This window comes from Micropterus dolomieu, unplaced genomic scaffold (assembly GCF_021292245.1).
Source record: "Micropterus dolomieu isolate WLL.071019.BEF.003 ecotype Adirondacks unplaced genomic scaffold, ASM2129224v1 scaffold_172, whole genome shotgun sequence".
Lineage (NCBI taxonomy): Eukaryota > Metazoa > Chordata > Actinopteri > Centrarchiformes > Centrarchidae > Micropterus > Micropterus dolomieu.
Window position 1 is genome coordinate 1 of NW_025744165.1, and position 17,376 is coordinate 17,376.

Sequence of the window (17,376 nt, forward strand, 5' to 3'; positions counted from 1 at the left end):
TGTATCTTCTACGATAAATCTTAATTGTTGTTTTAATGGTGTGTGAGTAGACATTTTCGAGTAGGCTACGTCACTCGCTTTGCAAAAAACACATCAGTCACTGCATCATGCATGCAGTAAACATGTTGCTGCTGAAAGATTCATGACGCTACCAGCCTCGCAGTCTAACGTTAAGTTGTTAGACTGAATTCCTAGACTTGGATCGACCTCACTTGCATGGAGCTAGACGTCGACTTTGACTGTCAACAATCGGTTGCTGTGAAAGACCACAAACTAACCACCGCACAGAATATAAAAGGCTCCGGGAGTCGGCTGTCCACGACAGACCTGAACCAGCCGAGGTACCGGCACAAAAACAAGATCTGGTTTAAACACAACTACACTGATGACAGAATCAAACCCACTAAGACAACAGCTTCAACAGAACTCAGAGCTTAACTGGTGACAGATGAAAAGGTTTACTCATACTTGCACTGGTGCCTTAAGTGCTTTTATATTGTTTTCACTAAATGCTTCAGTTGTAAATTAATAAGACCTGTTTCCATTAATGTCATTAGTAACCAGCAGTTAAACAGTTAAACAGAAACTTATACTGTACATTTACTGCTAAATTGAGGGCTTACTGCTGACACCAAACACTCGCTCTGTCTCCTCCTCTACCCCTCTCACACATGACTTTTACACATTGTTGAAAGATGTCAAATATCTCTCTCTCTCTAATTATCCAAAAATATATACATCCCAGAAACTATCTAGATAGTATTTATGTCAGTATTGCACAGCCCTACTCCAGTGTCTACAGGTTGTCTAAAGCCAGATAAAGTCTCCGCCTGTGTGGATAGACCTTAGGTGATTGTTGTCACCACTGGTCAATACTACATCTTTGCTTCACGCCTTAGCTGCGTGGATCTGGTTATTTAAAAGTCCTCGGTGGTCGGATAAATTGCCAAAAGCGGTTCACAAACATTCTGCCAGCATACCTAACTTACAACAAGGCCATTTACAAGTCTGTGCTTCATGAGGACCATAAACTGAGGTGAATAAGTTATTGTTTAATTCAATTTTGAATTTAACACAACATCCTTGATTGTAAATATGATTTTTGCTGTGTAATATTACATAATAAACCGATATAACAAACTGTATTTTGGGCATTGCTTTAAAAAATTCTCTATACAAAAAATTATGTACACCTTTTAAACTGAGCTGATGCTCCTTGAAATAAAAAGTAGTGCAGCAGCTCAGTACTGTTGAAAGTAATATTGAATACTTAAACCATTAGTATTCTCCTCTCTGACAAGTAGGCTACTATTTCATATTAATCAGAAGGAAAGGTGCTCATCAAATTGGAATTTACATCATTTTATTAAAAAATAGCTGTTTATCTTTTATCATGAATTACAGCCTTCGCCCCGACTGGGATTCGAACCTGCGTCCAGATAAACGTTCAGCACCTCGGACCGCGGCCGCAAAATGCTGAAATCAGATTAGCTGTCAGTGAGTTACAACTATCGGCGGCTGGCCACCCGGGAGACCATAAAAAATCCCTATCTTAAGTAAATTAGTAAATCCATCCATCCATCCATCGTCAACCGCTGATCCTGCGTACAGGATCGCGAGGGGGCTGGAGCCAATCCCAGCTGACATCGGGCGAAAGGCGGGGTACACCCTGGACAGGCCGCCAGTCCATCGCAGTAGATGAAAAAGTGGATGTCCTATTTCATTCTAAACACCTAAAAGTGTATACTGACCGAAATGAACAAACATCTCTCAACAACTCCTCTGATGATGGATGGAGACAGCCCACATGTAAAAACTATCCACATAATAAATTCTACATTTATTGTATTTATGGCACTACGGTGGTATTTAACTGCAGATGCTTATTGTACAACATTCAACACGTCCATAAAAGTGAATTCAACTAAAAGACTCATCTGCTCTTGGTATATCTGAGCTGCTGTGTGCATAGTTGAAGCTACTCCACTGTATTTATCTGACCACTTTAGGTTCTGGTTACTTTGCAGATTCAGATAAATCGTCATCTAATAAATTATGATGTAATGTCAGCGGAAAAGATTTTAGACTTTATTGGTGTGGGGGGAAATAGTTACTTTGGCGGTTGCTAAATTTAGCAAGATTGGATCATCATAATGACCTTTTCCTTAGTCTAAAACACCTTTGATTAACTGTATTTTATTTAAAATCAAAGGATTTTAAAAGAGGTTAAACATTTGATTATCTAAAAAAAACCAAAAAAAAAAACAGGTGTTGAATCAGGCTGATAACAACTTTTTGCTATTCTTTTCTTCAAAATAAAAACACCATTAGGAATGTTTGTATTACATTAACACTTTTATGTAACAGCTTAAAGTAGACAGGAAATGAAGGTAAACAGATTTGGAAGAGCTTTTTTCACTAACAAGCATGCTGATTCACATTTAGTTTGGACCAATCATAGGGCAGTATGCATCTACAAGTGTGACGTGACGAACCAGTGCAAAAAACACACACAGTGAACTTTACAGTGAAACAGACATCTTAAATCCAGAAAGTGAAACTTCAAGTCATTGAAACAAGGCACCAGTATTCTTTCTTTCATATGATTAAAAACACAATCTTTCTTTAAAACTAGCGTTGAGGAAAGAAATGCACATAACACGTTTGACTTAAAGAAAACAAATAGTGGTTTGTTACACTTAATGTAAATAAAACTTAACAACAAAACCAACAAGACAACATGAATAAAACACATAATTCTTTAGACAATGAAAAATACAAAATAACAAAGTAGGGATGCAGCAATTATCGGATTCCACTGTAACCACTCTTTAAAACGTCCGTTAATCAATCAATGAGTGTTTCTGTTGCACAAAACAAAAAAATAAGTTACATGAGTGCAGCAACAGCTTAAAGTGCAATGCTTATCAGAGAGGTGGAGGCTACTACTGTTCACTGGCTAAACTCTGGCAGAGGGAACAAACTGCTTCCACTAAAGAAACGTCTGAACTCGCCAGTGTGGGAGCTTTTCCAAGACTGAATATTTGATGTAGGAGATGTGAAAGTTAGTTAAGTTCCCCTTCATGTGCAGTTTATTGGCAGGTTTCTTCAGACTGGATCGTCATACTTGACATTGTAAAACTGTAATCTACAGTCTAATATCAGGCAGCTCCAGTAGCAGAATTATCCATCCATCTGAAAAGCATTTCTGACTTTTCACTGTCAGTTAAATCTCTTCTTTGGCCCATTTTACCTGAAGTAATGATTATGTAATAATTATGCACACCTTGATATAGTGTGTTTATCTCCTTAGGACACTCTCCATATTTACACAAATACTCATCACCTGATATTCATACATCTAATAACCATTCAACTTTATACAGCTTGCAGTTGGAAAGTATACAAAGAAATACTCACTTACCTAACAATTGTGCACGTAGTGTATTTGCTGATTTTAACAAAAGGTGTACTGGATTACAGTCACTTACTCTCCCTTTAAGGGAGCTACAGTGTGCATGTTTTCATTGCTGTCTTCTGTTGGTCCAACACCTACAATTTATTTAGATCTGTGAGACTAATATACATGATTCAGTTTATAGATTCTCACACACCTTGACAGCAGCTCTGCAGGATCTCAATGATAACCGTTTCTCACGAGAACCTGCAGAAAAGAAAAATATATTATTACATAAAATCAACAGTTATAACATACAAATCCGCAGAGAAAAAACAGAGAGTCTATTTTTGACGGAAGGAAGTCGATCCTAAATAAAACACCCTGTGCAGACTCCCAAACGTAAAAACAACAAACATGGTTAAATCAGACATAAAAAGAAACCGTTTAAATAAAATAGACACCTGTTCTCATGCTGAATTATTTCCTTATATCCTCCTTATTTTCACAGGAGATGTTTTTTATTGTCCTCTCACGTGAAACTTCTCCCTAATTATGTCAAATGTTCACAACTTTCTTCTCTTTTCATTTCGGTTTCCGGTGCTGGACAACGCAACTGCCCCACAACTCACAATTCAATTCAGCTTTATTGGCATGAATGTCAAACAACAATATTGGCAAAGCTTACACAAAAGAACAATTCATTTCATTCAATAAATAACGTAAAAGTGTGTAAGTGTGTTTTAAAAATAAATAATAATAAATAAAAATATATTAAAAAATTAAATTTGATGAATTAGGAGAAGAAGGAGAAGAAGGAGAGTCACATGTTTAATTATGGCTTCTGTGGATCTTTTTCGTTCATAGCGGCTCTGTCCGGCGGGGAACAGCTGCTCTAGAGTGACGTCAAAGTCGCATCAATTCCGACCGAGTGTCCAGACCTTTTTATATACAGTCTATGGTCCAGACTCGCATTTAAAAAGATCCGATCTGTATCAGATTTGGACCACATATCAAAGTGGCCCAAATCCGAACGGGAAAAGATCAGTTTCCATGTGACTGTTCACACAGTCATAAAAAGATCACATTTGGATCACATTTGGGCAAAGAATGTTAGCAGTAGAATATTTAGACTTTTACTTTCAAAAGAGAGAAAATGGAAAAACAATAAGTGAATGATGTTCAAAGATCTAAAGTTTATAACTATATTGATTTTTAAATCATCAATAAATAAAGTCTCAGTGGATTTTTTAAGTATCAGTTATGTTGATGTCTGCAGATGTTGATACAATCCATTTTATAAACTCACCTTTATTACGGCGTACCGTGATGAACTTTGTAGCTACAAGAAAAGCTTGAACAGCAGCAAAAATTACAGCTCCCAAAAAAATTCCACCAAACAATCCTGCGACAACTCCTCTGCTGCACGTGTCCACAAACAGTTTCTCTGAAACACACAACAAAACCTAGAGTCACACTCAGAATGTAAACTGTATCTCATGTACAGCACACTGGTTATTACCTACACAGAACTACTTGATAACAATGAATTTCACCCGACACAGTGATGTTAGCGTTGACCTCAGAGCTGATGTCCTCCTGCTCGACTCGACAGTGGAAGGATTTTTTTTACTATTTTCTGACAATTCAAATATGAAACACAGGGTTTCAAAAGTTGTTCATCTCAAAGTTTGTACATTTTGTTTGTGAGAAATATCTTGTATCACTGATTTCTTATAACCACAGAAAAGTATCTTTTGTAACTGTCTCAAAGACATGTTTAATTGAAATGTCTATTTTGTATATTTGTATGTGTAAGTTCATGAATATCTGAGTTCATACAGCCATTTAAAAATAGGAAAAACATGTGAAGTAAGATGTTAAAAGGGGTAACATTCACAAAAATGTCTTTAATTTAAATACTGTTAAAAATGTTTTTATGTAAGGTTTATTTCAACGAACAGAGTAATGGGAAATGGGTCACATGAACAGAGTTGAGATTAGGGCATAACCATGGCATTATGGGTAAAAGACAATGTGGAGGCAGAGCAGAGCATAGAGGAACAAAATAAAGCCCCAAAATAACCGTATTCTGCACTTGGTTCAAGAGGCGCACACGGTAATTGCTTTTCATTTGTTTACCTTGGTGTATGGTACTTGTTGGTGTACTTATGTGTCTTCGTGTTGTTTGTTATGTGAATCATTTGTGTGTTTTTGCTGCTGTAACTCTGCAATCAATAAAGTTTCTCTATCTAATCTATTTATTTAATTACAGCTAATAAAACCTTAATGTGGCTGAATAATTCTTAAAGTTCAGAACTGTTTTTCACTTGTTGCACAAAAAGATGTTGATCCTCAGGATCAGGCTGCAGCAGCCATTTTTAAATCTGTTACTGGGTTTGTGAGTGAAGTTTACTAAATTCTTGTGTTCCTGTGTTTGATCAGACTGATCTCAGAGTTTCTTTCTGTTATTTCCCTGCAGACCCTCTCATTCTTCCTCTCATCTCTGTAGATTCATGAAGTCTCAGAGTCTCAGTATAAGAGTGAAGCTTTCACTCAGTTTGAAACTTTTTACACTTCTGCAGACGTCTTCATCACAACCTGCTTTGAGTTCAGTCTGAACATTACAGTTTTTTGAAAATGAATCACACATCAAAAATTCTAATTATTGGAATATGAATATATTACTAAAAGAACTAACTAAGAATCTCACCGCTGATAAACACGTAGGTCTCAGCATAAATCTGATGTTTGATCTCCTCCTGTGTGGCTACACAGGAATAGTTGTCGGTCTTCTTCACAGTAGTTTGGAGGATGATGTAGAAGCTGCCTCCTCTTTCTGAGACCTGTGTCTCCTCAGCAGGAAGTTTGTTTCCAGCACTGTCCTGCCACTCTACTGTAGGTTTTGGAAAAGCACCAAGAATTTCACACTGCAGCAGGGCCACGTCCTGCGTTTGATTAAGTGTCTTGACAGACGGCTCTGGAGATGCTCCTGTGAACACAGTAAACAGACACATCAGCTATAAAAGGACAATAACAGGATTATAAATGTAACACTGTGATGTTTCTTGTTCGTCTCTTCTCTGCTTGTAAATGAGGATTAAAGTGTGTTTAACAGAAAAACACAGAGGAACAGAAAAGCACAGTATCAGCCTCAGTTGCTCCTCCCAGCATTGTTAGATAGGACATGATATTTCAAACATTTCTAACTTCTACCAAAAGTCTGGAAACTAAGCGTCGCCTCATTCTGTAAATATATATACATGTAACTGAATTTACATTATAAATTGTAAAGGTTGAATTTATAGCAGAGCTGTTGTATTGAATTGCAACAGACTGTTTAGGTCTACATTCATCTTTTGTCAAATTTAAATATAAAAGACAGTTTTATATTTTTAAAGTTTCAAAAGTATGTACAACCCAAAGTGTGTACATTTTGTCATTGAGAAATATCTTGTGCCACTGATTTCATACAAACATAGACAAATTAATTAAAGGAAAAGCATCTTGGTTCCTGTGGAACCAGGTCTCAGTTTATGTTCAGGAGGCACCATCTCCAGATTTAAGAGTAGGCTTAAGACTTTCCACTTTGATAAAGCCAATACTGTAAAACTTTGATTAATAGCCCGGGCTTTTATTTATTTGTTAAAATCACTGAATTGTCCCTGCCTATATTTGGGACAGGCCTTTAGTTCCTTTTGCACATGACAGGATTCATTTTTATGAGAAGCTGTTGTGACTCTTTTGATCGGTGGACCCTTACAGAATAAAGCCTAGTTCACACTACACGATTTTTAGCCCGATTTGCCGCTCGCCGAGCTCGGCGACCCTCAGGCTGTGATCGGGGGTAAATCAGAAGCCAGTCAGCGGTCGGCAGTCGTTACGTGCCAACTACACAGGGACGCGTCAAAACGGATCCCCAACACATCACTGACTCATCGCCGACGTCTGCCAGGTATCCTAACATGCCAAATATCTGGAGGAGTCGGCCGACTCGACGTCCACATCCAGCCAATGAGAGCAGGCAGCTGGCAGAGCAGGCAGCTACTGTTTCACCGCAAAACACTTTTAACTCCCCTCCAGCTCTCTCTGTAGCTCAGACGATCACTGCTACCTGCGTGTGCTGATCCATTCTTTCACCCAGATTCTTTGTCTTTATAATAACAAACAACAGCTGTTTCGTGTTTAGGTTCACGTCATTTCAAGTGTGTTTTCTTGACAAAAACGTGGTTTGGAGACCAGTAGTGTGAACGCCACGACGACTTCAAGTTGTGTAGTGTGAAAGTCGCGTAGTCTGCACGAGCCTTTAAGGAATATAAATAATCAAGAAAGTGACACATTCGGACTTAACAAGCGCTTCAAAGGTAACGGGAGTCGGCACTTTTTTTGTCTCAACTCTTGTTGTAGAATTAGACTTTCAGGCTTCTTGTTTCCGTAAAATGAACTGAACCGTTGAATTGGGGAGAATCTGAACGATCTAATGATGTACAGCAAGTTTAAACATTAATATTTGTATTAACGATCTAAGTAGCTTAGAAGCAGCTAAAGCGGCGGAGGTTTTATACATCCAAAGAACTTTTATAACAACCAGACCTATACTGATGTTTCTGTTTGAATCAGTGAAATAGTCTGTAGAAGCTGAGCTGCTGGACTAAAGATCAGAGTGAACTTAGTGTGTGTTTGTGTCTTGAGTCATTTTTTGTGTGAATATACAGTGTATTGTTTTAAGCAATTTGTCACAATGATAGCTAATCTCTTAATTAAATATTTGGTAGGTTTAGTAATAGTTATTTACAGCGGGTGCCTTTAATTAAACCACTAGCCTACCTGTTACCTGTACTATTTGTCTAATAAACACTTGCACAGTAGGTTAGAAAAGGCTATCCCTTTCATGTACATATGACAAAGTGAAAAGAACACAGGCTATCTACTTGTGATGTGACTTCCAGTTCATGCTTTTTCAGCCAGTTCATCAGAACTTGATGAATAACATTTGCAGTTTCATCACTATCTTCATAAAAGTCAAGTAACTTCAGCAGCACACTCCATAAGACACAGAAAAATACGTTTCTGCGTTAGGGGGGGCAGACTGGGATTCTCACTGCTGAATCCTTAATAGCTGCAAGCATGTAGGCCTGGGCTGACTGTGAAAGTATTAGACATGTTTGTCTTGTTTCACATGTTTGTCTTGTTTCACACATGTTTTTTTTGTTTCACACGTTTGTCTTGTACCACACATGTTTGTCTTGTACCACACATGTTTGTCTTATTAAGGGGAGCTGAGCTCCCCCTGGCTCCCCCGTCGTTCGCACCCTGAGCGTAGTAGGCCTAGTCAAAAAACGGGACAAGAGAGGTCATGTAGCCTATGGGAAAACTCGATTAAAATAAGGGACGTCCCGGCTAATACGGGACAGTTGGCAACCCTAAAGCTAGGTCAGGTCAAGCTTTGGAGGAGGAGCCCAAACGAGAGTAGTCTCCGTCAGACCCACGTGGTGTGTTGGAGCAGCATATGGACACTATCCTGCAGAAAACCTGTGGGAAGAAATTATCAGTGGCCGAGTAATAACAAGGGCTGTGCACATTAACACGTTATTATCGCATTAACACCGACAATTATTTTATTGCACATTAACACAGTTTTTTAAAAATTATTATTATTTTGACAAGTCCGCTGCTCACTGGCTCTGAATATACATACAGTCAAACCATGGGTCACAGGAGGGGCGGGATGTTGATCAGCCTGCAAATCACCCACCCAAACCTTTTTATATACAGTATACATATGCATTTTTCCACCCGCGATCACGGCAGCAGGTGAGCCGCTTGTTTGTTAATGATGCAGCCTATCAAACAACTCAATAAACCGAAACCAACATCTACTAAACCAACATCTACGTGCGTAGCCTACACCGAAGGCTACCCATACGCATGAGTATAAATAGGCAACAACAACAACTAGCATTTGTTATTTCCTTGTGTGCAGAGTGGGCATGCAGCAGACCAACCAAAACGTCCTTCCTTGCTCTCACCTACAGTGACACAGATAAGAATTGAGCATGCATTTAAAAGACAGGCTGCTTATCCACCCTAATCTAAAAAAAGCTCCAGACCTCACAGCAGCCATTTCCTTTCACATTGCAAAGGACATGATGTCAGTTAAAGGTGTTAAGGGGCCTGGCTTTGTGAGGCTGATGAACGTTGCTGTGCCTCACTACTATGTGCCATTACAAACTTTCTTTTCCAAGACAAAACAGTAAATAGGTTAAAGCAGATGTTGGACAAAGTGTGGCTCAAGCCACATGATTTGCTGCAGCTATTGACCTCTGGACCAGTGAACATGCTGGATGATCAGTCTTACTTCAGCTTCACTATCCACTACTTCACCCAGACTGGCAACTGAGTTCAAGCTGCCTGGAAACACAGTTCTTCCTAGAAGATCACTTCGCTCACAACATAAAGTTTTTTGAAAATATGCTGGAAGAGTGGGGGAAAAACAAGAAATACTTAATAATCACAGACAACACACCAAAAATGATGCATTTGAAGACTTCCCAGATCTGTGGCTTGGGTGCTTTGGCCATAATTTGAACATTGTCATCTCAAAAGCCTCAGAGAGAAGGACGACATCACCTGTTGTTAAAAAGGCCAGCAACACTTGGAACCTTCCAGCCCCTATCTTAAAGTGGTACTTTACCCGTGATGTTCTTGTGGAAAAGGATGAGAAGCCATCTCTGATCAAGGAGATGAAAAGGGTGATGAAAGAAGACCTTAACAGATACACAGAGAAGGCAAAAGAGCCATGTCCCCACTTCAAAATGACCTTTTCAGATGACCCTGTGGCTGCAATTGTTGGCAGCTTTGTCCGGGAGACCTTGAAGCTGGAACCTCCACAAGTCAGAAAGGAACCACAAAGCAGCACCTCTACCACCAACACCACCACAGGAGGCGAAAGGCCTGGCTGGGCTGCTGAGAAAGATTTCCTCAACAAGGCAGCAGAGAGGTGAAGAGGATAAGAACCCGATCACCCCAGAAAACAGAGTGAAAGAATAGATCAGGGTCTGCCGTGTATTCAAGCCGAAGAGGATCCATTGGTTGTTATGATGGCACTGCGGAGGATGGCCGCCTCTGGATTGCGCTCTGTAGTGCTTTTTGTGTTTTTGTTTATAAACTCTGTGTTCTGCCGTCCCTCTTGTTGTATAAATGAATCATTCTTAATGAATCATTCTTAATCATTTTAATCTTTTTATTATCCTTAATCAGTATTAATAAGTAATCATTCTTGATCATTTTCTTTTTACCTAGATGTGCCTTGTCTTTACTTACAAGCAGTGAACTGTAGTCATGAACACAGAAACAAGCTCACTGTGGTTAGATCCTTGAGTGGGAGTATTAAATGCAGGAAGAGGCTGCAGATGTTTCGCCTTGTTCAACTGTCATCTACTGTAGATTATGATTGCAGGAGAGGCTGCAGGTGTTCAAAATCCGCTAACGCTGTGACAGTGCATGCTTCGTTCTGCTGTTATCTACTGTAGATTATGATGACCTGGACAAAACTAACCGACACTGTGACATCTTGCATCAGTTTTTGTGAGGACATGTGTGCAGAGTAAAACGTTCTGCACATACAACAACCAAAACGAACCAAACGATCCACATTAAGCCCCGTCCCAAAAAAAACCCCTCCATCTGGACTGAGAAAATATGGCCTGTAATATTTTGTCTCCTCCTTACACTGACAAAAAGAAAGAGAGATTTTATTTTATGAATTAAACTTTAGTGTCGTCATTATTCATCAACAATAGTGCATATTAAGATAGTTAGTCAGTGTTTAAGTACATTGTCGCCGGCTCGTTATCGTCTTGTTCAGTCAGGGAAAAAAAGGTCGTAGACTAATGAAAACACTCACCAACAACAACAAGCTGAATGTGGAATATCTGTCTTGGCTGAAGACGTGGAAAATCACAGGTGTAGTCTCCACTGTCGGTCACCTTCGTATTTCTGATCTTGATGGAGGCGTTGCCAAACTTCAGCTCATCTTGAAAATGTGAGACGCGACCTTTGAACTGCTGATCTTGACCTGGACGGCCGTTATTAGAATGAAGGCCTGCATCATAAAAGAAAACCTCCTTCCCACCATCTTTCTTCCAGTCAAAGAGCTTTGACTCAGCGTTCTCCTTGGTGTTGAGGGAACAGGGTAAAATGGCGTCACTCCCTTCTTTCACAACCACTCTGACGACACCCGACCCTGAAAGAAGAAGTTTATTTTAGTTATTATGTTCAAATCCATCAGGTTCAGACAGAACATCAGATAACACATTTACATGTCACCTCAATGAAACACCAGTTTATAATGTAGTGAACCAGCCAGTGTGGGTTTGATTATTTTATCTCATTAATCCAGATATTATCCAATTATCTTTGTTAAGTTACTTAGTAGTTCTGGCCACTTCAGTTTGAGTAGTATTATTACCATGTTCTTGTTAAAGTCTATGTTGGAAACCATAAATAAGCTGTCCTTTCTGCATTTAATTTGTGTAACTAATGCACCTTTTATATACTCCCACAGAAATTATATGATACAGAAATATTATCATGTGTTAAACAACCAATTTTCTTAGCTTCTGAACCAAGGATTGAGTTCACTATAAGTAAATAATCAGAGAATCCTTTGGCCCCTCATGGAACCAGCGCCCGCCCCCACCCACCCAGAGGAATTAAATAAAACAAAATAAGTATTACATGTCATTGTTTTAATGCCTCTCCTTGTGCTGTGTATTTTATTGTTTGTAATCTGAAGCCATGTTCGTATAACTTGCTTATATTCTCTAAGTAAGGACTTTTAACAGCCAATATTATCCAGGAAGTACTTAGTTAAGATGCTCTTTCATCTGCTGTGATCCCTACGAAATGTTTTAACTATTATGTTTAACGACTGACAATAATTTCCTTTCCTTTTATCAAATGCATAAAAACTAAGAACGGTGTGTTTATGACATTTAAGGTTTGATTGTGGAAGGTATTTGATTAATAGAACATATTAAAGTTAAGACACAGAAATCTCAGGAGCCACGCAGGCCCTGACCACACAAACAAGCTAAGCCCACAGTGTGCTTTTGCCAGACGGTGGAAAAACTGAGAAACGAGAAGCAGTAAGGCTAAAACAAACTACATTCTGTGGTCGAGGTGACGTCCTTTATTTTAATCCTTATTCATTTTAGCCTAAAACTCCTTGCCAAATTTAATTTAGTTTTTATCAAACTTGCGTTCATTAGTTCTTTTTCTCTCTTAGACTCAAATCCTTTCACAATAGACCAACTAAATTCACACTGAACACCATCATTCTTATTGATTGCATTCTGTTTGTTTAATCATTATCATTGTTTTATTTCTTTGATATATTTAACCTCACTGTGTATTCACTTTAGTGAATAAATTTCACCTTAATAACAGGAACTGTGCGCGTATACTGTTTAAATCAAGGTCACTGGACGGAGGATTCACGACTTTGATATGAGACAATTACTAACTAACTGATCACAAGTACATAATTGTGTGATTATTAAAAAACATACCTAAGGTCTCCTGAAGGCCTTAGGCAAACAGAATTTCAGGTGGTGCCCCAGAAACGAGAGTTTATGAATTCATATTTCCAAATATTCATATTCATAACTTTATCAACCAATGATTACGTAGGTTCACTACAATAAACACGTTAGTTAGTCGTCACACTTATAGTCACACTGCTAGTGTAGTACTACAATTCGGGATTGGTTTGGAGTCCCTGAATCACATGACATAGAAGCTGTTGAAAAATAAAGCATTTTTTTCCATAAATTATTAATAAATTAATATAAATTCAAATATGCACTCAAATCTCATAAGAAGAGGTGTGACTCATTTGCCTAGGGTAACACTACAATTCGGGATTGGTTTGGTGTCCTTGGATCACATGACATGGAAGCTATTGGAAATAAAGCTTCTTTCCCCCATAAAATATCAATAAATATTAATATAAAACACAATATGCACTCAAATCTAAAATGAAGAGGTATGTCTCATTTGCCTAGTTTAAAACTACAATTCGGCACTGGTTTGGAGTCCTAGGGTCACATGACATAGAAGTTATTGAAAAATAAAGCATTATTTTCCATAAATTACTAATAAATTAATATAAATTCAAATATTCACTCAAATCTCATAAGAAGAGGTGTGTCTCATTTGCCTAGTGTAATACTACAATTCGGCATTGGTTTGGTGTCCCTGAATCACATAACAAGGAAGCTATTGACAACAAACCATTTTTTCCCCAATAAATATTAATAAATATTCAGATAAAATTAAATATGCACTCAAATATAATATGAAGATGAGTGTCTTATTTGCCTAGTGTAGTACTACAATTCGGGATTGGTTTGGAGTCCCTGAATCACATGACATGGAAGCTATTCACAACAAATCATTTTTTCCCAATAAATATTAATATATATTCAGATAAAATGAAATATGCACTCAAATATAATATGAAGATGAGTGTCTTATTTGCCTAGTGTAGTACTACAATTCGGGATTGGTTTGGAGTCCCTGAATCACATGACATGGAAGCTATTCACAACAAATCATTTTTTCCCAATAAATATTAATAAATATTCAGATAAAATGAAATATGCACTCAAATATAATATGAAGATGAGTGTCTTATTTGCCTAGTGTAGTACTACAATTCGGGATTGGTTTGGAGTCCCTGAATCACAAGACATGGAAGCTATAAAAATAAATGGTGATTTTCACCAAACACTGTTTTAACAATAGTAATTTATTGATGGTCCCTAAACTGACCCCCGGTGGTTAAATGCGAGCCATCAGAGGTGAGCTAATTTAACTTATACCAACAGCTGAGTTAGAAGCAGTCACTGGATCCTGGCTGAAAGGCTGTCGAATATCCAACTTAAAACTAACTAACCGCGGTTAAATTCCGTTACCGAGAGGTTGTGACGCACTTTATTGTGATGGTTTTACAGCAGTAATTTAATATTATTATGTGACTGTCACTATTCATTTGGCTTGGTACGTACTAAGTAGTGGTCATTTGCTTTCTTACCGTTTGGTGTTAACGTTATTCCAAACACAGTCAGCAGACAGAAACAGAAGAAGAGGAACTCCCAAGCTGTCGACATGTTGGTGAAATATCTTCAAGCTAGTTAAATGTCCCAATAAACGGACAGTAAAAAGCTCTTGAACACTTTAAAAGGGCAATTTACTTGAAGAGTCGTCCGTATTTCGACGCTGAAGAGTTTTTTGGTTGTTGTTGCTGTTTACCACGACAGCGCTGATGCGACAGTTAAGGATAAACTACGACATGTTTCCTGGGTCGAGTTCAATTCTACATGTTCACTTGCGCAACGTTCTGCAACGGACTTCCAGGTTTGTTTTTTTACCAAGTCAAAACCACTATTAATTAATAATACTAAAAAAAAGTTAGGGGCATTATGTCTTTTTGTCAGTGATCTGAAGATTTTTTTAATTGCAGGGCCATATTGTTGTAAACTGTGTTGTTTTTTTTTAAACTTATGTAATACTAAAGTGTTTCCAAAAATCATTCTTTATAATGCTTAAAGGTTTCCTGTTGTTTAATAAATGATGTGTTGTCTTCTAGTTCACCCATTAAAGCCATTGTCCATCTTGTCATTTCCCACCCTGTCATTTCTACGTTTTATGAAAATAAACAAATTATTTTCACAAAACAGTTTTATCAATAAAAATATTCCAAAATGAACCAAGAAATGATGTGGAACATATTTTTTTCATGTACCATAAAAATGTGTGCAGTAGAGGGTTAACACTAATGACTAACTTTGGACCACAAAGACTTTAAATAAAATAAATACAAACATGGACTTACAAAGGTTTGGACCGCAGCCCAGTGGGGCGTGGTGCTACAGTCCACAGCTGAACCTTATCAATGTTGTACGGCTGTTGACATACTCAGTTATCCTTTAAATGTGAATTCCTGCACACCTAGAAAATACATTTGCAACCTGCCCTTCAACACATGTTTGAAACACTTACAGTCTGGTGTTTCTACCATCTTCAGTGTTTTCTTCAGTGCCCTAATATTAACCTTGTCAACACAGTTTCCTCTCTCCTGTGTCTACCAGCTACCCTACTACCTCTGACACTCTTGAACTTAAAACTTAAACTTTTACTGGTATTTCCACCCTGCTGTCTGATTTATTACACATAAGAACAATTAATTACTGATCAGGAGTCAGTGACTATCAGCCAGAGTTCAGAAATAAACCTGAGCAGCAGCTGATCGAAGCAAACAAACCTGATATTTAACACAGAAACCAGGTCTGATGGCAGCATGCGGGTTCAGAGAAGAACAGTCACAGATCCTGGATTCACTTGTGACGTCTGAAACTGTTTCAAACACGTATTAAACTGCAGGCTGCACAACTTTGATAAGTGAAAGATCCCATACAGACGTGTTTTAGGACATAATATCTAATTTAAAGTTCAATGAGCTTGGTAAAAAAAAGTTAAAACTACACCTACTAGGTACTGAACTTGGTATAGGTTTGTGCACTATGTTCACCTGGGAAGAAAGTTATTCACATTACAAGATACAAACATTTGACCAACAAGTAGCCTGTCTGAACACTGAGTTTTCAAGGTGCTGTGGCTGCACCCTCACAAACACCTGAGAAACCAATCATAGAAATATACAAACGTACAAGGCTAGACACAAAAAGCTATTAGAGAATAAGATATACAGAGTTTGCTCTAATGTTAAATTATTTTATTTTTCAAGCATCAGTCATATCAAAAGCATTAAACACTTCACACGTTCACTGAACATAAGCTTTAATGATCAGAGTCAGTAATACAAAAGTCCAAAAAGCTCCTTCAGCTGACAAAAAACTGAAGAAAAAATAAAACCAGCAGCGATTCAGTAGCGCACAGAAGATAGAGCGCTGTTCACATGAGGAGCTCAGAGAGACCCAGCGGATCCAAGAGAGTACGCAGGCAGAGAGTCGCTCCCCGTCTGAAAAGGCCTCGAGACGGGCCTGTTGCGTGGAGTAAAAACGTTTTCTGTATTGGTGGTCAAGTAGACAATTAACAGGAAGCCAAAACGGCCCTCAGGCCACCAGGAAATCTCCCGGTGCTCCTGGGGCCAGTCCGCTAGTCTACTCCAATAACAAAAAACAAAAGTTCAGTCCCGTCCCATGTTTAGCTGCCCAAAGAACTTTTCACACCAGGGAGGAAACACATCTACATATTCAAGCCAATAAAGCTAATGTGTGTGTGTGAGTGTGAGTGTGAGAGAGAGAGACTACACAAAATACACACAGAGGTACAGACAGTAAAGTGATGATGCTATAGACTGAATGAATAATTCAATTCAATTTTATTTATATAGCGCCAAATCACAACAACAGTTATCTCACAGCGCTTTTCATAAAAGAGCAGGTCTAGACCGTACTCTATGATGTTATTTACAGAAGCCCAACAGTTCCCACCAAGAGCAAGCACTAGGCGACAGAGGCAAGGAAAAACTTCCTTTTAAGAGGCAGAAACCTCGAGCAGAACCATGGCTCAGGGTGGGCGGCCATCTGCCTCGACCGGTTGGGGGGAGTGGGTGGGTGAGTGAGTGAGTGAGTGAGTGAGTGAGTGAGTGAGTGAGAGAGAGAGGCAGCCTACACAATATACACACAGAGGTACAGACAGTGAAGGTAATGTTGCTATAGACTAAATGAAAAATGGTACAGATATTTATAATAGTGTTAATGGTAACCATCGTAATGTTAATGATTATAATAACAATAATAACAATAAGACTAGCAACAATAGTCGTTGCAGCAGAGGGTGTCGAGCAGGAACACAGGGGCAGCAGGTGACCCGCAACCACAGATCCAGACTCCACAGCTCCAGAGCCAGAAAACCTGCAGGAAGTGATAGGAGAGAGGAGAGGGACGAGA

General features: G+C 38.5%; 1 protein-coding gene across 2 annotated transcripts; it reads right to left on the minus strand.

Annotated features, from left to right (window-relative positions):
- Window positions 1–2,331: 2,331 nt before the first annotated feature.
- Window positions 2,332–14,769, minus strand: LOC123967239 (butyrophilin subfamily 1 member A1-like). Of its 2 annotated transcripts, none has more exons than XM_046043295.1 (6): window positions 14,496–14,769; window positions 11,307–11,642; window positions 6,111–6,389; window positions 4,707–4,844; window positions 3,615–3,664; window positions 2,332–2,864 (listed from the first exon to the last, which is right to left on the minus strand). In XM_046043295.1, exons 1-6 carry the CDS (start codon window positions 14,569–14,571, stop codon window positions 2,844–2,846), a joined length of 900 nt encoding a protein of 299 aa, XP_045899251.1. In that variant the 5' UTR covers window positions 14,572–14,769; the 3' UTR covers window positions 2,332–2,843. The 2 variants fall into 2 exon arrangements, with proteins under 2 accessions (XP_045899251.1, XP_045899250.1); XM_046043294.1 differs by having other exon boundaries at window positions 11,304–11,642.
- Window positions 14,770–17,376: the final 2,607 nt, after the last annotated feature.

Bases quoted from the DNA above. Each gene is read 5' to 3' on its own strand.
- LOC123967239 (XM_046043294.1), bottom strand. From the start codon at position 14,571: ATGTCGACAGCTTGGGAGTTCCTCTTCTTCTGTTTCTGTCTGCTGACT. The intron at 11,643-14,495 runs GTAAGAAAGCAA...TTCTTCTTTCAG, and splicing joins AATAACGTTAACACCAAACG to GGTCGGGTGTCGTCAGAGTG. The intron at 6,390-11,303 runs GTGAGTGTTTTC...CTGTGTTCACAG, and splicing joins CATTCAGCTTGTTGTTGTTG to GAGCATCTCCAGAGCCGTCT.